Raw genomic sequence first — 24,377 nt, forward strand, 5'->3', positions numbered from 1 at the left:
GTCTGGCGAAAATAAACTACCTTGGTGGCCATCAGCCTATGTCTAGGATCGCTCTCCCACAGGCCCTGCCCACAGACTGGCCCTGGGCGTAGCCTTCAGAGGAAGCCCCGCCCCCTGGACGCTAAAGCCCCGCCCAGGACCTGTGGTCCCGCCCCCTCGTCCTCGTCCTCGCCCTCCAGCCGGGTGCCTTCCAAGGCTAGGCGGTTCCTGGCTTCAGAGGCTTGTCCCTCCCAAGAAGCAACCTTCTCCCGTCTAGTTCGAATTTTTCTCCTCAGGTCCCGCCCCTGCCCGCAGGCCTCCGCCTCTTCTCAGGTCGGCCCCTATGAAACGCCGGAATCCTCAGAAGGGCGGAGTCTGAGGCGGGAGGGGGCGGGGCCTGGGGGTGTGGACGCGCTCCTTCCTTGGAATGCGGACTGCGACCCCGCCCCTGCGCTCGGCCGTTGCCGGGAAACGAGCGTCGACGCTCTAGCTAGGACCTGGCCGGGCCAATGAGCTGGCACGCCGCTGCCCAGCCGTGCGTCGCTGGGCGGTTGCGTGAGGTGAGCGGGGGCGCGGGCTGCGTGTGGCGCGGGGCGGGGCGCGGCTGGTGCGCCTGAGGAGCGATGGCGGCGGCCTGAACTCACCTAGCCCGGCCGCCGACAGGCCCGGGCAGGGCGGCGTAGTGCAAGCGAAAGCGACGCGTGGGCTGCGGCGCGCGCAGAGGCGCAAGGTGCCGGAGGGGGTTCGGGATGACCGCACCGGGTTTGGGAATTGCTGGCGTGAGGGGACAGGGTGAGGGGTTGGCAGGTGGTGAGGGGCTGCGAGCGTCTATCGAGGTAGAGGGGACAGGGGGACTGCCTGGGTGCTGTGGATCAGGAAGAAGCCAGCTAGAGGAGATCCTGGAATGCTTTCTGAAGGGCCAAGTTAAAGGGACTCATGAACACCGTTTGCAAAGGATGTGGGTTCGCTCAGCTTGGAAAGGTGAGGGACGTCCTGGGACAAGAGTTGAGGGGGTAAGGCCTGTGCGAGGATAAGGAGCATTGAAGGCCAAGGCGGGAACTTACGGGGCATGGCTGAGCCTTGATGAAGGAGTTGAAGACAGAGCAGAGGAGGGAAGAGAGACTGAGGGTTGTGAGACTTGGATAAGAGATGAGGTTGGTTGTGGGGCCTTCTTGGATGCCCAGTTCTGTCCAGGGAGAGCAATAGTTTTAGAGCAAGTAAGGACAGTACAGGTGCATGTGTTGTGCACATGGCTACCCTGCACCCATGGACATTTTAGAGAGGAAAAAAAAATTAAAACACAAACAGCATCATGAGCAATAATAACTATGATAATAAAAAATGTTTGAAGTTTAGTCATTCACAGAATAATAACTGAACCAGTTTCCTCAGGTTCCACTTTTGTAAGGCAGACTTTAAGATGAGACCCTCGTGAAGTTTTTTGGGGAGGGATGGAGAGGTAGAACTGCTTGTATTTTGTTTTTGTTTTGTTTTTTTCTTCTGCCCGCTTCTGGACATCCTTACTCCATTCCTCCTTACCTATGGTTGTCATCTGTATTGTACTATCATTTGCTAATTGTACTTTCATGGAAGTCACATCGGCTTGTCACATGCAGCACTGAATTTAGGTTTACTCTGCACAGGCGTTTGAAAAGCAAAAAACAAAACATTGCCTTGTGGAGGTAAATTTTTGTACAGTAAACTGCCTATACTTTAAATCGACATGTTTTAACGTTTGTGCACATTTGTGAAACCAAGATGCCAAACACTTTTACCACCCAGAAACGTTTCCTCTATTCTTTTACAGTCCATTCCTACCTCTATACCCTGTAATTGAGTTCATTTTATTTGTATTTTAACAAGCCCATCTCCTTACCAATCCACACACATGAATTTTGGAAAGTTGGACTCACTCAGTGCTAATGGCCATTTTTGAATCACTGGATCTTCTCTACTAACAGTCTACTAGGTAGCTGAGGCATCTTGAGCCTCCTTAGCCATCGCAGTGTTTAGGTCTTTCCTATGAAGATCATCCCTTGAGAATTAGAGGCAGCGCCAGTACACATTCTGTTCCAGAATATCAGCTTCAGAGCTAGTTACTTCATCTTGTGATACAGATAGATTTTCTTCTCTCTGGAGGCCAGAGAGGCCTTCTTCATAATGATAAAACCTTTGGCAGCCTGCCCAGATAATCAGAACTTTATAGGACCTACAAGTGTAACAGGCTGTAGAGTTGTGGTTCCTAAACACTGAGCCATGGATCCAGTCCATGGTAGTGTTCATTCATATAAGATACGAAGGAAGAACTAAAGATAAAGTTATAGCCTGAGGGGTGTGGCTCAGTGAAAGAGTGCCCTGTGGTGTTCAAGGCCCCGAGTTTGTCCCAAACACTGCTAAAAGGGGGGGGGGGGGAAGGGCTAACTTATTCCAAGATTATTGTTCTAAATCTTTTGGTGTTAAGGTACTCTTTGCTCTTTCACTGAAGAAATAAGCAATGGTAAAGTAGATGTTAAGTTTCAAGAAAGTCATGAAAATAAAAAGTGACTACCCTATTTTTAATTAAAAAATATTTTACTGGTTCATGAAATCCTGACGTTTGGAATGATAGTTGTGTGTGTGTGTGTGTTGTTTTAGGTTGAAGAAACATGTCCTTATATAGTTACTTTATGTAACTTCAGATAGCTGAATAGCATTCATGCTTTTATATTAAATAACAATTCAGTATAAAATCAAAGTTTCAGCCTTTACATAGCAACCTCAAAATTTGCTGAGATTATATTGATAGCTTGTGAAATAGGTAAAGGAAGGCATTTTATTTTAGAGATGAGGAATCAGATTTAGAATCTAGCGGTCACACAGGGATACAAAACAACTCAAAATGTGGCATCTTCATAGTGGTGGTTACTTGAGGAAGATTTGAAATAGAAAGTAAAGGTGATGTGGGCAAAAGTCACATGATGTATTGGAAAGTTGTCATGAACCTCATACTGGCAAGAAGTACGTCTTTATGATTTGTACTTGTTCTGTTTGCAGAAAGAGATTAAGGGGACTGAGAGTGTCATAGGAATGAGGACTTTAATACTGTGTCAGTGACATGGAATAGGTATGTATATTATCTGGTGCATATTCATACTAACTTGTTAGAGGATTCCTTCCTTCCTTCTTTCTTTTTTCTTTTTGGAGATAGGTCTCACTCTGTAGCCTTGGCTGGCCTAAAACTCAGAGATCTGCCTGCATCTACGTTGCAAGTACTGGGATAAAAGGTGTTCACTACCATGACTAGCATGTTAGAGCATTCTTAGGATCTGTCTAAATTCTTGGTTGTACTAGAGAAGGCACAGGATCTGGAAAACCTTTTGTTTGCTATACTAAACTCTTTGTTGCCACAGTAACACATCAATTAACATGAATTTTGATTTCTGATATATAGAGGAATGGTAGGTCTGAGAGTGTTAAACGTGGATGAGGATTCTGTAGTGATAGAAACATTTTCGTGGTGGTGTGTGTAATCATTTTTTTCCATATCTTTCATGTGTCAGGCATTCTTACTCATTCATTTATTCATTCAATAAATTTTTGTTGAGAATACAGTCCCATAAGGTAACAATAGAAATAAGTTGTTGAAGTTGCATAGAACTTGCATAGAGTTGCATAGAGTTCTCATTCTGGCTAGAAGGAAAAAAGACAGTTTTAGTTTAGAGGGAGAATGTGAAATATAAAAAATACATCAGTGATGTGATTACTTCTCTGTATCTGTCTCAATCTCTCCTTGTGTTCTAACTATACATATCCAGGTATGCATATATCTCCACAGGTATCTTTTAATTAACATGCCTGGAACAGAACTTAGCGTTTGGCCCTGACCCGTTTTTTCACCCATGTGTCATCTATTCTTTCTGTTCCTTCACTTCCTAAATTTAGTTAGTCACTAAGATGGTAATATACTTTTCCCTCTGTTATCTCTATTGCCACATCTTCACCAACTTTAGCCTGGTTCCTTAGCTCTTTCGCACCTACCTAATTATAGTTTTTAAGCCTATTGCTTTAAAAGTTGATCTTTTCTTGTCCATTCCTAGATTGATCTTTCTAAAAATACAAATGCAAGCATGGTACTACACTGCTTAAAAACTTTGGCTCTTTGTAGCATGTAGGACAACATCCAAATTTCTTAATATGGCCTCAGCTCACCTCTTCATGCCTTGTCTGCTGCCACTCCTTCCTCATGTTCTAGCTTGAATAAATTGCTCACAGTTCTCTAACAAACATGTTGCTTTTTTCGACTTGAAATCTTTGTAAAAGCTGCTTCCTCTTCTAGGAACATCTTTTCTTTTCTGCCCATTGAACTTTTCTTACCTTTTAGGATTAATTTCACCCAGTCTTTGACATCCTCTTTGTCACCCTCAAACAACAGGGGTAGAGATAACTGTGTGTGACATTGAGGAGTCACTGTTGTAAAGGCAGTTATTGTGTGCTAGAAGTTCACTTTGTGCCTTATGAGGATCCACTCAGATGAAGAGATGCCTGCAAGAGGCCGAGGTGGTATGGGGGAGGTGGGCCATATCTGGTACTCCATTTGTCCAAGACATGGAAAAACAGGGAGAGTATGCGTGAGTTGAGCTCCAGGTGGATAGGCTATTAGTGCTCCCACCCCACTGTATTTCTACAGGTTTAATCAGGTCTTTCCACTTTCAGTGTTTGGGGTAACAGCCTTATGCCAATGATCAGTCTTGCTTAGGAAGAGGTCTGTTCTTGGAAGGTCATTTGGTCTCTCCTTGCCTGGTAAAGTCCCTTCCTGCTTCTTTCTCTTTGCCTCACCCAGGGCAAAGGTTCTTAATGGAGGCTGAGGCTGATCTACTTCCTGTCCCTGCTGCTTTGAGGTTGACACCTTTTGCTGTGTAGGCCTATAAAGTTGTATTATGTTTTGGACCCTGAGGTGAGTGGCCGACTCTGGCCTTGTGTAGATGGAGAAATCAACTGCTTTTTCTCTGTTCACCTTGTGGTTGAGCTTGTAGATAAATCAGGAGAGAGAGAGAGAGGAATCTTTTTCTTCTGACTTTGCTGTGGGACAAAGGGCATCATAACTACATGGCAGTTCTGCCCTCTTTATCTTGTCTTGAATTTTGCTTGGATTGAGTAGGTGGCAGGAATACCAAGGAATGGCCTTTCATATTTTTTCAATATTTGAACAAGGCCTAGATAAAGTGTTCAGTTTTGATTTCTGAGGTGCAGATTCCAAGTGGTTATTTTTCAGGGGCCACAGGAAATAGAAAGAAAAGGCTTTGGGGCAGGGGGAGAGTCAGTCTTGTATCTGTAGGTGCTTTGTGGTAGTTAAGCAGGTGAGCAAGAGTGGGTACCCCAGATACATTGCAAGATAGGAGGAGTTTTTAGTCTTTCAGAACCTGGAGGGGGTTTTGTTTTGGACACATTAAGAGCTTATTTTGCTGAGCTTACTGAGGCTTGTGTGTGAGAGACACACATTAGAGCAGATTAGAGCTCCCATCTCAGAGATGTGAGCACCCTGGCCAAACAGGATCAGAAAGGAAAAGAGCAAAGGAACAGTTTACAGGGTATTTGCTTTATGCCCAGAATGCTGTTCTCTTACTTAATTCTTAAAAATAATACTTATTTGTTAGAATTTTTTTGACAAGGAAACAGGCTCAGATTTATGATTTATTTAAGATCCACATAACTAGAAGATGGTGCACTGAGATTTAGACTTTTGTTTGAGGAATTTCAGAGCTCATGCCTTACCTACTATTTGTGTTATTCTTTTCTGAGCATAAGGCTCTATTTGTTTTCAGTCCTCAAATGAGATATGTTGTAGAGAGTTCTCTGTAAACAGTGATATTCTTGTATCAGTCAAGCTCCTTGGCAGGTGGCAGGTGGCAGATGGCTCAGGCTGGGTTTCACAAGAGTTTAATTAATAATGGGACTATATTTACAAAGGTATAGGCAGTGATTAAAGAAACCAACACAGGCTGGTATATGGTATAGTATTGAAAGGTTAATAGCAATAAGAGGGGAGAGTTTTTATTGTTTAACTGTGGGCTTTGAATTGCTTAGCCTGTATCTTCCTGGGACCTCAAATCCTTGAGACTGTGGGTAAGTACTTTTTCCAGTGCATCCTTTCTGGTCATAGCCACTAGTGCGTGTGCTTGTTTGGTGGTTTATAGGACGCTATCTATGAAAGAGTGAGCACACATTCTGTGGCTTTCTACTTTCTCACTTCTCCTTTTTCCCCTACTGTTAGTTTCCTGAGTGAAGGGCAGGCTGGGGGAAGAGGCCATAGATACTTCCCTCTGATTTTGCTTTTATAGTTACCTGAGGTGGCATTCATCCTGTACTACTGTTTTCCTTCCTTCTCAAAAAGGTGGTGTATGCCTTTCTTTCTCAAAAACCTTATTCCTTATTTTTGTCTGTTATCCCTAACTTACTTATCCAGTATATCAACTTTTCCTTTCTTCAGACTTATTTTCTCAGTTGACAAACAAAAAAAGCTTCCCACCCCAAACCCAAACAAAAGCATCCCCCCTTTTTTTTTGACTCAAACTCTTATTTTGTGTATAGGCTGGCCTGGAACTGTGTGTGATCTTCCTGCTTCAGCCTCTCAGGTGCTGGGATACAGGCCTGGGCCAGCATTCAGTTCAGAACCGTATGAACTCTTGACTCCTACCTCCTCATTTTTTTTTTTTTTTATACAAGTTGCCCTATTTTTGTTCTTCTCTATGTCACTGAAATTTGTTAAAGTACATTTTATATTTCTCTGGTTCTCAATCATTCTTTAACTATTTTTCTAAGATTATATTAAAAACTCAATAAAACCAGTGGACTGTTTTCCACCTTCATTCTGCTTGTTTTCTATGGGATTTTAGGCAGTCTCCCTCCAGTCTTTTGAAACAACCATTCTTGGTTTCTATATCATAGTATTTTGGATTTCTCCTTTAATTTCTGACTTTTCCTGTCTTAGTGTGTGTGTGTGTATTTTGTGGGGGGTGCCAAGTGCCTTTTTATGCACTCTAGCTAGTCTAGAGCTCTCCATGTAAGTCAAGGCTGGCTTTGAACTCATATACCTCTGCCTCCTGAGTGCTGGGATTAAAGGCATACACCACCATGCCTGGTATTTTTGTCTTGTGTGGGAGGCCAGCTCCCACCTTTTACAGGGTTCCTATGAGGAAGAGAGAGGCATGAGGAATTTGTAGATACAGTGGGGAGAGAAACAGACAGAAACATAGGATAGCTTCAGGAGGACCTGGATCAAAATCCACTGTCCCCTTCTGGCTCTTCATAAAGGCTTTTTATAACAATGCCAAGGGGCAAGGGCAAAAGACCTTCCCCTTGCTAGATCAAAGCATACCGCACAGCCCAAGTGCAGACCCTTCCAATCACCTGGTAACCATACATGTGATCAATCCATCCCTTTATGCAGCCCTGCTGGGTAAAGCAAACTCACATCTCATTAGGAAACCTCTGTGGGCTCCCACAGTCTTGTTTTTCTCTTTTCTTTTTTTGAGAAATTCTCTTGTTACATAACTCAGGCTGGTCTCAAACTGAAAATCTTCCTGCCTCAGCTTCTCAAGTGCTAGAATTATAGGCATGCACCATTACATCTGGCTAAATCTTTGTTATCAATTCTCTTTGTATCTTAGGGTTTCTGTTGCTGTGAAGAGACACCATGACCATGGCAACTCTTATAAAGGAAAACATTTAATTGGGGCTGGCTTACAGGTTCAGAGGCATGGCTTGCAGGCAGACATGGTGCTGGAGAAGGAGCTGAGAGTTCTACATCTGGATCAGCAGGCAGCAGGAAGAGAGCGAGACACTGGACCTTGCTTGAGCATTTGAAACCTCAAAGCCCACTCCCAGTGACACACTTCCTCCAACAAGTCCACACCTCATAATAGTGCCATTCCCTATGAGCCTATGGGGGCCATTTTCATTCAAATCACCACAATTTGCTTTCTTTTTTTTTTTTTTTTTTTTGGTTTTTCGAGACAGGGTTTCTCTGTGTAGCTTTGCGCCTTTTCCTGGAACTCACTTGGTAGCCCAGGCTGGCCTCGAACTCACAGAGATCCACCTGGCTCTGCCTCCCGAGTGCTGGGATTAAAGGCGTGCGCCACCACCGCCCGGCTACAATTTGCTTTCTTAAGTCCTGGTATTCCTTAAGATTTAGCCCTTAGGTGTTGTTTTGTTTTGTTTTTGTTTTTGTTTTTTTAAATGATATTCACAGCTTCCTTGAATGCCTATAGACTGGCAACTTCTCAATTTATATCTGATATTTTGGTTTTTTTTTGGCCAGCCTCACATAGCCAAGGTTGGCTTTAAATTCATTTTGTATTTGAAAATGATCTAGGATTTCTGCCCAGTCTTTTCTCCACCTTCCCAGTGCACCATCATTCCTGGTTTATGTGGTGCTGGGGATTGAACCCAGGGCTTTGTGAGAGTTAGACAAGCACTCTACCAATGGGACTACATTCTTATGCCATTTTTTAAAAAATATTATAGTTCTTTAAGCATCTCAAAATTTAATATGCTTAAAACTGTTGTCATCTGTCCTCTTCTTTAACTCCTTCTCTTCTTCCATCTTATTCTTTTCCCTCTAAGATAGTTCCTTGCTGTTGTAGCTGGGGTACTGGGACCTGTATGCGGCTTAGGGAGGCTCAGTCTTCCTGCTTTAGCCTGAGTGCTGGGATTTCAGGTGTGTACTATACCTGATCTCACCACCTTTTGTGAAACACAGTTCCCCTTTTGTGTTACAAGATAGTTAACAGTGTCATTCCCAAGTCTCCTGTGTTAGTTGATTTAATCACCTCACTTGCTCCTATATGTGCCAGGTCTTATTTTCACCTTTTGATTTAAATCCAGAGAAACTTTATCTTCAGTTATATCCTAGTCTAGCTGCTTACCAGCTGGCTAATTTGGGGCAGTTTTTGTAGCTTCTCTGGGTTTTGATTTCCTCATTTGTAAAATGAGGAAACTAATAAGTAGTACTTAGAGCAGAGCTTGGTATGTATGTAGTAGTGGCTATTATAATACATTGAGCCAACATTTAGTTTCACAAACATTTTGAATGGTTTGTTGGTTGGATTTCAAAGAATGAATGATATGGCTCCCTGCAGAAATAGAAGAAACACAGTATAAGTAATGTGCACAGACATTACTGATATGAATACTTACTGCACAGGACATGTTGAGATAGAGGTGAATCTAAGATTTAGCTTTTTATTGGTATTTTTGCTACCTTAGTTTATGCCATTACTTTTTAAAAAGAGACCATTGAAACAACTTTTTATAACTTGTCTACTGACATCTGTCCCTCTGCTCTACCTTGTAATGCTATCTGAGGTATTTTTAAAGGTAAATCTGATCTTACCATGTCTCTGTTAAAATTTTTTTGTCTTCAGGATGTCAATGGGTAAATCTCAAATTCCTGTAGCATGACATTCAGTGGTGTTTGCAACTTTCACTCTTAACTTTTCAACTCAGTACCATGCCTCTGCTCTTTAAGTAGTGGTTAAGCCACACTAAACCTGCAGTCTCCTTTCAGATATGACATACTTTTTTTCCCCCAATGCTGTACTTTTGGTTAGGCTTTATTTTTTTGAGATTTGTTTTTTAACTTATAGCTGAGACTATACTAGAACTAATGATCTTCCTGCCTCAGCCTCTCAAGTGCTGGGATTATAAGTGTGAGCCATTCTGCATGGCTTTATTGTTTTTGCTATGAAGAAAGCTCTTCATGTAACTAGTGTGTCATCGTTAAAGACCTAAGTCAGATACTGTCTCTGTGGAACCCTCTTACAGCACCCCAAAAGAGTTAGTTGCTTTTCTTCACTCTTCTATTACAGTTTTGCAAATATTTCTGTGTATTTTGCCCACCCCATCCTATTTTTGTTTTACCTGTATTTCCAGTGGTTACTTAGCATAGTGCCCAGAACTTTATCAGTACCATTCTTGTACCTTGAGTTAATCAGTTGCGTATACCTTCCCTGATCTTTTGGACTGGCTTTCCCTTTGTAAGATCACATCTACAAAAGGTGTCCTTCAGCACAGTTGCTACCTTCCTTTAGTTATGATGAGGTGATTGTGAGAGAAATGGATGAAAGGAGGTGTTGGTTAATATAATCTTAGGTCAGAGTGTGGGATTGCTATCAGATTTCTGGGTTCTTTAAGCTCCTTTTGAGTCTAAAGAGAAAACAAGGCTGAACCACGTGGTTCCTGTGAAGAGTTTTTGCTCGTTAGACTGATGAGGCGGTGTTAGGTGCGATGGAGAAGGAGCTGTGGGTCAGTAGCTAGTTTGGTACATGTGTTTCATTTGTCCATTAATTGAGCAAGTATTTATTCAAGCATTCAACAGGTAGATACTATTCTAGCCACTGAGGATAAAAAAAAAATCATTAAGATAGGCAGATCCTGTCCTCAAAGAACTGAGTTCTTCATGGAGAAGATAAGTAGATAAGATAGATTTCTGGTCATAGATCTATTAAGGGATTAAGAAACTAGAAAATGAAGGTGGGAAGATAAAGTATTTAGATAAAATTGTTAAGTAGGGTGGGCTTCTCTGAGAAGATGGCATTTAAATAGAATTGTGAGAGCAATGGGAAGAGCTGGAGAACATTCTAGGCTCAGGGAATAGAAAATAAGACCTGTGACTAAAGTATAAGTGAGGAGGAGACTGACAGAGCTTATAGCGATTACATGTACAGGCTTCTGTAGGTTAAGGTAAAGAATTAGGATTATTTCTAGTGTGATAGGAAGTCACTGGGGGCGGCCAACAGAGGAGAAAAAAGTAATATGGTTGCCAAAGGGAGAATAAACTCTCAGGAGGGCAATCTAGGCCAGGTATAGTGGCATGCATCTCTAATCACAGCATTGGCAAAGGTGAGACAGTAAGGCAGGAGGATGATGAATTTGAGGCCAGCCTGGGTTACATAGTGTTACAGAATATTACTCTAAGGTGTGTTACTTTTGTTTATGTTGCATTTGTTTAACTCTGTGAAGCTGTGCTACTGTGCCTGTCTAAAACACCTGATGGTCTAATAAAGAACTGAATGGCCAATAGCAAGGCAGGAGAAAGGATAGGTGGGGCTGGCAGGCAGAGAGAATATTTAGGAGGAGAAATCTGGAAGAAGAAAGAAGGAAGTAGCCAGAGAAGGAAGAGGGCCCAGGGGCCAACCATCCAGCTACACAGCAAGCCATGGAGTAAGAGTTACAGAAGTAAGAGAATGGGAAAAGCCCAGAGGCAAACACTAGATGGGATAATTTAAAGTTAGGGAAAACTGGCAAGAAACAAACCAAGCTAAGGCTAGGAATTTATAATTAAGAATAAGCCTCCGTGTGTGATTTATTTGGGAACTGGGTAGCAAACACCCTAAAAAGATCAGAAAACAGCCGGGCGGTGGTGGCGCATGCCTTTAATCCCAGCACTCGGGAGGCAGAGCCAGGCGGATCTCTGTGAGTTCGAGGCCAGCCTGGTCTCCAAAGCGAGTTCCAGGAAAGGCGCAAAGCTACACAGAGAAACCCTGTCTCGAAAAACCAAAAAAAAAAAAAAAAAAAAAAAAAGATCAGAAAACAACATAGTTCAAAGCTAGCCTGTTCAATATACGAGAGCCTGCCTCAAAGCTAAATTAGAAACTATTGTAATAGTGAGACATGATTTTATTTTTGTACTTTTTTTCATCCTTTTTATTTTCTTTTTGAGACAAAGTCTTAAAACTGTGTAGCCTCAGTTTGTCTTGAACTTTATGTAGCCCAAGCTGGCTTTGAACTCACAGTCCTTTGAAATGACAAAATTTGCTGATGAATTCGATATTGGAAGGAAAAGGATAAGCAAGGGCCATGCCCAGGTTTTGATCTAAGCATATAGGTGAATGTTGGTGACATTTACTGAGATAAAAAAAGGTTGAGGAAGCTACAGGTTTGGTGGTAGAAATTATGCCTTCTATTTTGGGCATGTAAGTTTCATGTGTTGACTATGTGGACCTGAGTTCTTTGTTGTTTGTTTTGAGACAGGGTTTCTCTATGTAGCCCTTGCTGTCCTGGAACTTGCTCTGTAGACCATGCTGGCCTTGAACTCAGAGAGATCCACCTGCCTCTGCTTTCCTATGTGCTGGGATTAAAGGCATGCACCACCACCCAGTGCTGGCTATGTGGAATTTTTAGTGGAATGCTTCTGAGTTATTCTTTCAGGGAAGTTGAGAGAGGTGGGCTTTGTTTATCCTTTTCATCTTCTCCCTTTGAATTAGATTTGCAACTCTGGACTGGACAGTGAACTCTGGGCTTGCAATTCCAGTTTGGTGTACTCTGTGGCTCTGTGGCCAGCTACTGGCTCCTACAGACCGGATGAAGCAGATTGGAGACAGAAGTGGAGAAAACCTCCAGTTGGTACATTCTCAAAGTATAGTCCTCTGGCTGCTGGCCCTGTCCAGCCTGCCTCATGGAGAAGATGAACTGGCTGAGCAGGCTGGCCTCCCGGGTCCCCGGGCACCGAGTACCTCAAGGAGCCAGTCTGCAGACCCCTGTCATGGCTGACCCTGAGACATGCCTCATGGTCTTCAAGAATCACTGGTCCCAGGTAGGAGACTCCATAACAAAATACCTGGTCTGTTACTCACCCTAGTGGTCCTAACTTTCAGAGTTCTGTGTTCTTATCCCATTTAGTTACCTTATCATCTTAGATTTTTTTCCTCTTTTCTGTCCTTTGTTTCAGGTGGTTCGAATCCTGGAGCGGCAAGGCCCACGGGCAGCTGCTGGAGGTGCAGATGATCTCAGTGCTGTGCGAAACCACACCTACCAAATGCTAACATTGCTGGCAGAGGATCGAGCTGTCCCTTCGGCCCCCTCAGGCCCTGGGCCCCTGCTAGAGTTTGCTCTGCATGAAGATCTGCTGAGCCGAGTGTTAACATGGCAGCTGCAATGGGATGAGTTTGGGGATGGAGTCGAGGAACGGCGGGCTGAGCAGCTGAAACTATTTGAGATGCTAGTGAGCGAAGCTCGCCAGCCTCTGTTGCGGCATGGGCCAGTTCGTGAGGCTCTGCTTGCCCTGCTGGATGCCTGTGGCCGCCCTGTGCCCAGTAGCCCAGCACTGGATGAAGGCCTGGTGCTACTTCTCAGCCAACTGTGTGTGTGTGTTGCTCGGGAGCCTTCATTGCTCGAGTTCTTCTTGCAGCCACCTCCCGAGCCTGGAGCTGCTCCACGTCTTCTCCTCTTTTCTCGCCTTGTTCCCTTTGTCCACCGAGAAGGCACCCTGGGCCAGCAGGCCCGTGATGCTCTACTTCTGCTCATGGCTCTCTCAGATGGGAGCCCCACTGTGGGCCGCTACATCGCTGATCACTCTTACTTCTGCCCGGTTAGCAAACCCTAGGATGGGGGGTAGGGTCTGGCATGTGAATATTGGACAGCATCTTCCTATCCAGGAGATGTGGAAAGGCTAGGTGTCAGGAAAGCAACTCCTTGGAGTTGGAATGGGGTTGAAACATGAGCATAACTAGATAGTTGCAGGTGAGGGCCTGGCACATGGCAACTTAATAACAGCCTTGGTAGTGTCTTTTACCTGTATTCCCATCAAATCTTATGATTAGTTAGTTCCCAAAACCCTCTCATTATATTATCTGAGTCTTTGGTACCCTTTCTTAGGTGCTGGCCACAGGGCTGAGTGCCCTGTACTCCTCACTGCCCCGAAAGATTGAGGTTCCAGGAGATGATTGGCACTGCTTGCGACGGGAAGACTGGATCGGAGTGCCAGCGCTTGCACTCTTCATGAGTTCCCTCGAGTTCTGCAACGCAGTCATTCAGGTAGGAATAGGGTTCCTAAGGGGTATGACACTTGGTGCTTCTGGGAAGTTGGGGTGAACAGGTCCATTTCCTGGAGTTCTATAGAACTTGGGATTAGAATACCTATTTTTATTATATTACTCTGCTTCCTTCCAGGCAGTGGACTCTTCATAATCCCCTTCTCTCTTGTTCCATGTAGGTAGCTCACCCCCTGGTGCAGAAGCAGCTGGTTGATTATATCCATAATGGTTTCCTGGTGCCTGTCATGGGCCCTGCCCTGCACAAGGTAAGGATTATAGGTGGTGAGGCATAGGAGAACCTGGACTGGGATATGATTGACCAGTGAAAGAACTTATATGGGAGGCAGTGGGTAGCGTTCTCCTTTTTCCTTTCTGATACTTCTTGTTCTCTAGAACCCAGGGAATATGAATCTTATGTGCAGGGAAACCCTAAGTCTCCAAATTTTGTCTCCCCTTCATCCAGACCTCTGTGGAGGAGATGATTGCCAGTACTGCCTATCTGGAACTTTTCCTGCGGAGCATCTCAGAGCCTGCTTTGCTCCGTACCTTCCTGCGATTCCTGTTGTTACACCGGCATGACACCCACACCATCCTTGACACCCTCGTCGCCCGCATTGGCAGCAACTCCCGGGTATGGCTCTTAAATTCTGTCCTGACTTACTGTACCTGGGTGAGCCATCTTTCTCTGATTTCTGTTGTCAGAGAGTGTCCCTGCTCCTTTTTGGGTTTTGACTCGCAGTCACTTCAAGGTGGCAGTTTGTAGAACTAAACTTTTAGATATTTTGAGTAAAGAATTCAGTTTACGTCCCTGTTTTTATACTATGTGCATCTGCAGCATAGTTATCCATCAGGGCTGTAGACTTTGCCATGGTGCAATGATTGTAATATATTGCTCCACAGTTCCCTTAAGCTGTTTATCACTCTCTCAGTTGCTGTGGGTGATATAAGAGTGCTTTGGGTTTTGTGTCTGTACTAATAAATGGTCCAGCTTTTCCTTGTAGGCTTGCCTTCTCTCCTCTTTGAATTGGACTACTGCATTTGAACTGTAGTCAGGGGACACATCCACCCACCTGCCCACTTAAATTCCCTCTACCTGTACATGTGTATTGTTAGTGACATCCTGTTAGGTCACTAGGTGTTGGGAACACAATGGCAGTCATTGCTGCTGATGTCTTAGAGCTTGCTTTTATGGAGAGTATAAATAGCAAATTAAGTTACTAAAATAGTTGAAAATTGAGGTTACTGTTTGTGCAAAAAAAAAAAGTTTAGTAAAGAATGGGATAGCTGGTGAAGACATCTCAGAGGATGTTATAACTCAAGACAATGGAGTTATAGCTGTTGAATATTAAGAACAGTTTAGGCAGAGGGAACAGCATGCGAAAGGGCATGAAATAGGGAATGAGTATAACATGTTCTAGGAATGAAAGATCATTGTGACTAGAGATGGACTGAGCAAGAGAGAAGGCAGTGAGCTGAGAAGATTCTCATTATGCATTCTGGAGAGAAGAGAGAAAAGGAGAAGGCGGATATGTTTCTGATATCAAACACTTAATTTTATAAAGATAAACTTTTATCCTTATTTTAAAGGTAGGGCATGCCATGCTTTAGATCTGACCTCAGTGGGTTGCCTTGACAGTTAATTTCCTTGAGATTCATTCCCATCCTTCTTGTGTTTATCTGCCATTCTTTCATCCTAATCTTAACCTTTTTGGTTTTCTTGCATTGTTTTTAGTCTCTAGCACTTCTATTAATTTCCAACATTTTTTTTTTTTAAATGAACTTTTCATGTTCTTGGGTTGTTCCTTCTTAGTTTCTGGTTCTTGGAGGAACCAGGTCTCTTCTGATTGAAGGATGCCCATGTTAAGCTTGTAGATGCTTTCATTTCTACTTTCCACTCCTTTTAAGGTATTTGCCTTGGCTTTTGTGCCTTTAAGTGAGCCACTTTGGCTAACTTGCATGTGAGCCTGATTATCTGTGTTAGTTTCTAATTGCTATCAAAACAAATTACCACAAACTCAGTGATTTATCTTTTAGTTCTGGAGTACATATTTGGGCTGCTGTTCTTGCTGTCTGTTGAAGCCTATTCCCAATTTGACTGCCTTCTTCCCCCTTTAGAGCCAATAATGGTGGGTCACAGCCCTGCTTTATTTTGAGCCCCTTTACCAGTTTTTTTTTCTTTACAATTTTTTCTTACAGTGCTGGGAGCCAAACCCAGGGCCTTGTGTGTGCTAAGACAAGCAGTCTACCACTGAGCTACATTCCCAGGCCTTTTCTTTTTTCTTTTTTCTTTGAGCCAGTCTCACTGTGTTAATTCTAGACTATGATGCTGTATATCATACCCAGTGCCTCATGCATACTAAATAAGTACTCCTATGACTGAGCTACACTGTAAACCCCATAAGGTCCATAATTTTAATCACATCTGTAAAGTCTCTTCTGGTCTATAAAGTAAAATGTTTATAGATTCTGGTGGTCAGATCTTTGAAGGACTACTTTCCTGCTTACCCTACCATTCTTGAGTGAGTTTGAATTCTCACTGCTGGTTAAAATGGTCATTTAGGATATCCATGTTACCCCAAATGTGAACTTTTTCCTACTATTGATCCACTTAATTCTCTCACAGCCATTTAGCAAGCAATGCCAAGACTATACAAGACCAAGATGTTTGACATACTTGCTGTAAGGGAAGTATAAAATCCTGTTGGGATTCAGAGCAGTGAGGTTAAGCTGACTTACTGCACATGTTATTTTTGTTTAGCTAGAAATGAATAAGGCTTCTTCTGTTTCTAAAACAAAAGGTTTTCCTGTTCTTGACCTACTCACTTACTTTTTCCTTTTCCTGTCAGTTGCCTTGAGCTTCTCTTTATCCCATCTCCTGAGATACACTGGGGTTGGAGACGTGACTCAGACTCCATACTTACGACTCCATCTACTTCCCAGTTGGGATTCTTCCAGGTTCCCTTTTATTGGTAGCCATTCAATTACTGTGTGACTACAGTCCCTTCTGACAGGTGTTTACTTGGCTGTCATATTGCTATAGTTTCCTGTGAATCATTTACTTTGTTATAGTCTTTCTTAGTGTCTGTTTTCTTGGGATCTCATTGGAGCATTGATGGAATCAATATGTTGACAGATAGTCCAGTTATGTATATGGTCTGTAGAATTGCAGTGGATCTGACGCTTGATTGCTTTCTGTGAATAGTGAAGTCTTGTTCACAAAGATTGTGTTTATCTAGTTAATACATAGTATATTGTTTATGTGCTAGACCTTGGTGCATAGGTTATTCTTGGAGTGGTTGGTTGGACCTGGGGTTGGGGGAATGGGAGTTTCTATTGGTGAATAGTTTGGAGGGTAGAGAGCTCTTATGGTGACTCCCTCCCTCCCCTTCCCCCTCAGCTTTGCATGGTCTCTCTGAGTCTCTTCAGGACCCTTCTGAACCTCAGCTGTGAAGATGTTCTGCTTCAGCTGGTTCTCAGGTACCTGTGGGGGCAGGGCTGAGGGATGGCTGACCCTCAGGGCCTAGTGTTTTGTCAGGGTGATGGGCTGTATTGGGGATTGCTCATGAGTGTCCTCGTGAGTGTCCTCTTGGAGCCTAGTTTAGCAGTTTAGTTCACTTGGCCTGCTTTCAGGTGCTTTCTTTCCTGATCACCCTATATTCTCTTTCTGCTATTTCCCAGGTATCTTGTCCCATGTAACCATGTGATGCTGAGCCAGAAGCCAGCTGTGCGTGATGTGGATCTTTATGGACGAGCAGCTGACAAGTTTCTCTCCCTAATCCCTCGCTGCTGTCGGCACCATGCTCCCAGCCCACCTCGTCCAGAGCATGCCTCATGGGCACGAGGTGGGCCTAGCAGAGAGGAAGGGAGAAGGGAGGACATCACGGGTATGGCCTGGGTTCTGGGGGAGCCTAGAGAGAAAGCAAGGCTAGGGTGAGGGGAGGAAGGTGGTGACAGTGAGTGGAATTTCCTCTCTGGGGAAATTGATGAGTGGTCTTGCAGGAGAGGATCTTTAACTTTTCCAGAGAAATTACTTCTGGGAAGAGCTAGTCCTCCTCTCTTATTTCAGTCATGTACTCTGTTTGCATGTTTTTGTTTGTTTGTTTGTTTGTTTGTTTGTTTGAGACAGAGTTTCTCTGTGTAACAGTTCTGGCTGTCTTGGAACTCAATTCTGTAGACCAGGCTGGCCTTGAACTATAGAGATCTGCCTGCCTCTCTGCCTCCCTGGAGTGATGGGATTAAAGGCATGCTCCACTAAATCCTGGCTCTGTTTACATTTTTTTCAATTTGATGGAGGTAGTGAGGTGTGGGGGGTGATGAGAATTAGCTATCAAAATAGTTCCATTTCTACTTCCTTACTGTCTTCTTCTTTAGCCTCTAGATTTTTGTTTTCTCCTCTTGAGCTATCTCCTTGATTTTGCTTATGCTTTCTTCCCTCTGAAGGCCCTGGAAGCCCAAGTGTTGATTCTTCTTCAGTGGTAACAGTGCCTCGTCCCTCTACACCATCCCGTCTGGCTCTGTTTCTTCGGCAGCAGAGCCTAGGTGGCTCTGAGTCCCCAGGTCCAGCTCCTCGCTCACCAGGGCTTACTGCATCCCCAACTTCCAGCCCTAGCCGACGGCCTAGCCCTGCAGAGGAGCCTGGTGAGCTAGAAGACAATTATCTGGAGTATCTTCGTGAGGCACGCCGTGGTGTAGACCGCTGTGTCCGAGCCTGCCGAACCTGGTCTGCCCCTTATGATGGCGAGCGGCCCCCTCCTGAGTCTAACCCTCTTGCCTCTCGGACTAAGAAACGCAGCCTACTGCCTGAGGAGATCAAGGACAATGTGGGAGAAGGGGAGGAGGAAAATCTAGGGAGTCGGGGGCTAGCTGTGGGTGTAGGGGATACCCATGGCCACCTACCCCTACCTCAGCTCAATGGGGTACCAGGGCCATGGCCAGAGGGAGCCAAGAAGGTTCGTTTGGTTCCACGATTGGTGCCACAGGAAGGAGTTAGGGAATTATTAGAGGGTACCTCTGAGGGCATGGCAGGACTAGAGAGCTTTGGGCAAGAGCTCCGGGAGCTGGAGGTAGCATTGAGCAATGGTGGAGCTGGCTCAGAGCCTCCCCTAGAGCCTCCACTACCTCCTGAGGAGGAGGAGGCCTACGAGAGCTTCACCTGCCCTCCTGAGCCCCCTGGCCCCTTCCTCAGCAGCCCTCTGCGGACTCTCCACCAGCTGCCAAGCCAGCCCTTCACTGGTAAGCTATTTAACTTAAGCCTTCTCTTCTGTGTACTCTTGCATGTTCTCACTATGTTTGTGCAGATTTCTAAGACTTTTTGGCTATGTCATTTCTGTGTATTTGCCTACCCCTCATCCATTTTGCTTGAGTCCCTTCTGCATATAGACCATGTCATACCATGCCCTCATGTTTGTTGATATGTTTTTCCATGCTTGTGCTAGTTTGGATAATGACTTACGTCTGAGCCTTGTATGTCCTTATATGCATGTTCCGCCTTTTCCCTTAGTCTGGCCATTTCCTGGGATTTATAAATAGGATGCTCTGTGCTTGGTAAATATATCTGAACCATATGAATGATGTTTGTACTGTTTGGTGCGAAAGACATAGGTACACCTCTGTTTTGTGTCGTTCCCACCAGTCTGTATTTGTGTTTTGAGTCTTCTGTTAGGTCTTTGATGGCCCTGGAGTCAGCTCTTTTGGTGTTTCCTCTCCTGCTTAGCACCTTCCTCCCTGCCTCTTCAAAGAAGGGCCTGATTTCATTTCTCCCATCCACTGTCTTGTACCTTCTTGGTTGTCATGACTGTCCAATACAGTTATTTTAAGGACTTATGTTTAATAAGGATTGGAGGGTGAGTGATATTCTTCTTTGAGGGCATGGTTCTAAGTGTACCTGGTAAGCCCTTTTGGGTTGATGCCCCTGGAGCTAGATCCAACCTGAGATTTTTGGACCGGCTCTTCTTTGTTTTGTTTATGAGCAAGACAAGCCTTTATCAAGTTGTAATCTACATCTTATCATGGGAAAACAAAACAAAAAATTTCTGGGAAGCAGTGCAATGGCTAGGGTTAAGACCATAGACTTTGGATTAGGCACCCCTTAAGCTGGCATTTTGCCTACCATTGGTGTTTGAAAGTCATTTAATGTAATATTGGCACATTGTGAAAATACAGCAAACAGTAGCTTTACACTGTGGTTATCATCAATGGGTCATGGAAAATGTAAGTTGAATAAGGCACCACCTATCCTAGTTGTCAATAGTCAAGTTTGTATGCTGTATGTCTTGGTAAGCCTGAGATTGACTGTCTTGGTATAGCACTGGGGCTTCTGTCTGGAGCCATATTCCTTCTTTTGCAGACTGTGGAAAACTATCTTCCTATTCATTTAGCCTCTGCTCCTCTCCTTTCCTGTTCAGTACCTCTAGGTGGTGTGGTTTTACCAGTCTTGTAGTATTAATTGATACTTCTTTCCCCTTTTCTTTGTAGTCATTTGTGCTCTTTACATTAACCCTTACAAGATACTCCCAGGGAGTGAACAAAAGGATAAAGTTAGGGATTTTGTTTGGACTCTTAATCTAGTATTACTTTTGAGCTAAGGCTAGTCATATGGACACCTCAAGTGGATGGTGGTATAAAATCTGTTTCAGGATTCACCACTTCTTGTTCATCATTCTTCTATCACATTTGATAGTACACTTTAAAATAATAATCTCTTTGACCAAAAATCTTTCATCAGAAATACTGTGATCCAGTGGCTCTAATGGTCCACTGTCATGTGTTAAGGCATTTCTCCCAGAATGGAATGCTAATCCCTTCTTGTCATCCTGAATCAATTTCCTGTGCCCCCGAACTAAGCTGCTATTTTCCTGTAGAGTTTAGTCTGCCTCCTTGATTCCCTGCGCCTAAAAGACAGAGCTGACATCGTCTCTGTTCCCCTAAAGACTTACTACTTGCTTTGAAGTTTGTAGTCTTTTTCTTTGTCATTGTTACATCTTTTTTGCTTTCTTTCTGACTAGTTTTGTGTTACTCTGTCTTCATGGAACCTGATTTGATGTTTTGGCTCTCTGTGTATTCTGTTGTGTTCCTGAGTGAAGCTTCTTAAAAACTGAGAAATACAGTGTAGGATATGGTTATAATCAAATGAAAAAATTTGCCATATCTTGTACTTGATATTTGACATTGATATCTCATTGGTCCTCTTAATTATCTTATGAGGTAGGTATATTTATTTTACTATAAATAGGAAACTAAATGTTGGTGAGCTTTCAACTTATCCAGTCATAGGGCACATCTGAAATCTGAGATGAAATCTCTGACTCTAGAGCCTAAGATCTGACTCTTCAGTCATAATGTCTATAATGCTGGCATCTGGATTACCTTAATTGTCTAGAGAAAGTGGTCACAGGTCATTTAACACCCTCAGATACTTACATATAATTTTCATCTAGTGGGGGTCTTGTTTGGGGGGAGGAATGCGTGCGATATGCATTGTGTTCAGGCCTTGTATCCTTGTGCCCACCCCCTTCCCAGGCCCCTTCATGGCTGTGCTCTTTGCCAAACTCGAGAACATGCTGCAGAACTCCGTCTATGTCAACTTCCTGCTGACGGGGCTGGTGGCCCAGCTGGCCTGTCACCCCCAGCCCCTGCTCCGCTCTTTCCTGCTCAACACCAACATGGTCTTCCAGCCCAGTGTCAAGTCCTTGCTGCAGGTGTGCGATGCATGCATGCATGGGTGCGTCCAGGCTCAGTGGTGGGCCAGGCCCACAGCTAGAGTGACCTTGGGTGGGCTGGAAGCAGATGCTGTGGGACTAGAAAGGCCTGTATCAATGTGAAACCATCAGAAACATTATACAATTGTGTTTCATAGGTGCTGGGCTCTGTGAAGAATAAGATTGAGAGCTTTGCAGCCTCCCAGGAGGACTTCCCTGCTCTGCTATCCAAAGCCAAGAAGTACCTCATTGCTCGTGGCAAGCTGGACTGGGCTGAGGTTCCTACAGCAGGACCTGCTCCGCGCCGCTCTGATTCTCTAGGTGAAGACTAACTGACCACCCTCCCTTATTCTCCCTAGATACCTTATTAGCCCAAGTTAGTTAAGATCCAGAAACTGAAGCAGCTGTTGAAAATTGAGTCTTCCATGTTGTCAGGTTTGGGTCAGAGGATAGAGTTGTTTTTATTAATTAAGAGCCTAATTGGCAGTATTACAAGAAAGTGCATAATGGTCTAGGCATCAGAAAGGAGAAAGAAGTTCTTGGGTTGAGATATTGTGAGAACTTGACATAGCATGTGCCCTTGAGTAATGAGAGTAGGGGTTTACAAGGCTGTAGAACAATTGGTGATATGGCTAGAAAGATTTGGCCTGAGTAAGAGGGTTTTGAGAGGAGGTTAGGCTGGGCAGAAGTTGTGAGTTTTCTTTCAGACACTAAGAAACTAGGAGAGGTTTTTAAAATCTGAATGTGATGAATAATTGCAGGTGAATTGGAGTTAAGAAAAGGGATTCAGGAAGAACAATCAGGACCAGGGAGGATTGAATTTGAATAATGGAAAAGAAAGGAAGCACTTGATAGGGCAGAGATGGGAAGGAAGTTTTTGCAGAATTTGGTCAATGGTTGAGGAGACAAGGAAGCATTAAATATGACAGAATTTGGTGGTGGTTGAGGAGATAAGGAAGCATTAAATATGACAGAATTTGGTGGTGGTTGAGGAGATAAGGAAGCATTAAATATGACAGAATTTGGTAGTGGTTGAGATGAGGAAGCATTAAAAGTGACATTCTTAAGTTCTTGAGTTCATAGTTTAGTGCATGAGATAGAAGCTTTGGGAAGAAATTACTGATGTTGTTATTGATAGTGGAACAGGAAGTCAGTGTAGGGAAGATCACAATTAGTAGTCTCAGGGTTCTCCCAGGTGGAGATAATTAAGCTCGAAAGGATAAAAAAGGAATGACAAATTGTAATCAAAGGAAGCTACAGATGGATATAAGGTGCCTATTGGATTCAATGAAGGTAGGTTGCTAAAAGAGACCTTGGTTGTGAAGGGCTCTGAATGCAAGGTTAATAAGTCTGTATGGTGTCTCTGTAACCAATAAACATTTATCATGTTCTAGGGGCTAGAATCTAGGCTACATAAGTGATGAAGTCCAGAAAGTTCGACAGAGGACAGTATTTTAGATAGCTCCGTTGAGTCTAAGCAAATTCAAAGTTGTCTGGGCATACCCAGTGGGAGGGAGGTCTTGTTGGGTATAGAGCAGGGACTGATGATGAAGTAGTGGTATAAGGAAATTGATCCTAGACAGGCAGTGGAGTGTAAAGAAATGAAGCAGTCCCTGAACTACATTTGTACATACAGATATTGAGGGAGCAGAGGATGTAGGTCAGCTCTAGGTAGTCAGAGCAAAGTAGAAGTAGTTGGCTGTATGTAGTGCTAGAGCAGTGGTTCTTAACCTGTGGGTTGTGACCCCTTTGGGGTTGCACATATCAGATATCCTACATTTCAGATATTTACGTTACGATTCATAACAGTCGCAAAATTACAGTTATGAAGTAGTAATGAAATAGTTTTATGGTTGGGGGGTCACCACAACATGAGTAACTGTATTTAAAGGGTCCCAGCATTAGGAAGGTTGGGAACTACTGCTTTAGGGGGTGATAGGAAACACAAAGTTAGGGTATATTATGTATGAGAGTGATCTTGGTGGTGGTAGAATAGTGGTTAGAATGAATCAGACCAAGGTGGTCATGCAGAAGGAAGGAGTTGTAGTTGGGAATAAAGTAATACAAATATTGGCTGCTAAGGAGACAGGATAGAGGAGAAAGGCTGAGCAAGCAGGAATTTGTTGAGAGAATGAGGAAAAGCACCTGTCTCAAATCTTTAGTCATATTTAGAGATAAGAAATGAACTTCAGTTCTTGTCCATCTTGTCCTTCCATTCTTTCTGAACCCCAGGGGAGAAGTTCAAGAACCTAAGGGGGTTGGGAAATCTCCCCAACTAGGGCATGCTCCCTGATCCCAGCACCTTCTTGATACTCCTGTTTATTCTCAGTGAGGAGCCGGAGGCCATCCTTGGGGGAGTTACTCCTGCGGCATGCACACAGTCCAACCAGGGCCCGGCAGGCGGCACAGGTTCTTCAACCTGGGCGAGAAGGAACAGGACTTGGACTAGGTGGGAGCTCTCCAGGGGCTTCAACTCCAGTTCTGCTCCCCCGGGGTGGGGCTTCTGAACGCCAAGGTGAGGCTCTGCGAGTCAAGAATGCTGTCTACTGTGCAGTCATTTTCCCTGAGTTTCTCAAGGAGTTGGCTGCCATCTCCCAGGCCCATGCTGTCACCTCGCCTTTCTTGTTGGATACTTCAGAGGAGGTATCTGTCCCTCCCATCTCAGGCTTTGGGCCCCTCAATCCTTAATTTTCTTCCATGGACAATCAGGGCCTTCTTTGGCCTGGGCTGATTTCCAGGACATGGGCTCCTTTTTATGTTTGGAGGCAGTGACAAATGGACTTTTTAATTTATTTCAGATGAATGTTTTATGAGAACTTGTTGCAATATGTATAAAAGGGAAATCTCTATTCTGTGCTCATTCTTCTTTGCCACCCTTTATCTATGGGGCTGTGGCCCTGTAAAGGTTGTA

At 43.9% G+C, this 24,377-nt stretch overlaps 1 protein-coding gene across 3 annotated transcripts; it reads left to right on the forward strand.

Annotated features, from left to right (window-relative positions):
* Positions 1-557: 557 nt before the first annotated feature.
* Fhip1b (FHF complex subunit HOOK interacting protein 1B) lies at positions 558-24,315 on the forward strand. 3 transcript variants are annotated; one of them, XM_052761997.1, is made up of 13 exons: positions 558-709; positions 3,013-3,082; positions 12,222-12,550; positions 12,686-13,324; positions 13,612-13,770; positions 13,949-14,035; positions 14,233-14,400; positions 17,167-17,246; positions 17,448-17,653; positions 18,210-19,001; positions 21,288-21,466; positions 21,625-21,787; positions 23,796-24,315. In XM_052761997.1, the coding sequence occupies exons 3-13, from the start codon at positions 12,413-12,415 to the stop codon at positions 24,152-24,154; spliced, it is 2,970 nt and encodes a 989-aa protein (XP_052617957.1). In that variant the 5' UTR covers positions 558-709; positions 3,013-3,082; positions 12,222-12,412; the 3' UTR covers positions 24,155-24,315. The 3 variants fall into 3 exon arrangements, with proteins under 3 accessions (XP_052617957.1, XP_052617955.1, XP_052617958.1); XM_052761995.1 differs by lacking the exon at positions 3,013-3,082; XM_052761998.1 differs by lacking the exon at positions 3,013-3,082 and having other exon boundaries at positions 17,448-17,611.
* Positions 24,316-24,377: the final 62 nt, after the last annotated feature.

Source organism: Peromyscus californicus, unplaced genomic scaffold (genome assembly GCF_007827085.1).
Source record: "Peromyscus californicus insignis strain IS unplaced genomic scaffold, ASM782708v3 Scaffold_4__1_contigs__length_199733344, whole genome shotgun sequence".
NCBI lineage: Eukaryota > Metazoa > Chordata > Mammalia > Rodentia > Cricetidae > Peromyscus > Peromyscus californicus.

What these genes read in the sequence shown, in the direction of transcription:
- Fhip1b (XM_052761997.1), top strand. Translation starts at nt 12,413, where the DNA reads ATGGAGAAGATGAACTGGCTGAGCAGGCTGGCCTCCCGGGTCCCCGGG. An exon ending in TCAAGAATCACTGGTCCCAG is followed by an intron (nt 12,551 to 12,685) that starts GTAGGAGACTCC and finishes CCTTTGTTTCAG; the next exon opens with GTGGTTCGAATCCTGGAGCG. An exon ending in GCGCCGCTCTGATTCTCTAG is followed by an intron (nt 21,788 to 23,795) that starts GTGAAGACTAAC and finishes GTTTATTCTCAG; the next exon opens with TGAGGAGCCGGAGGCCATCC.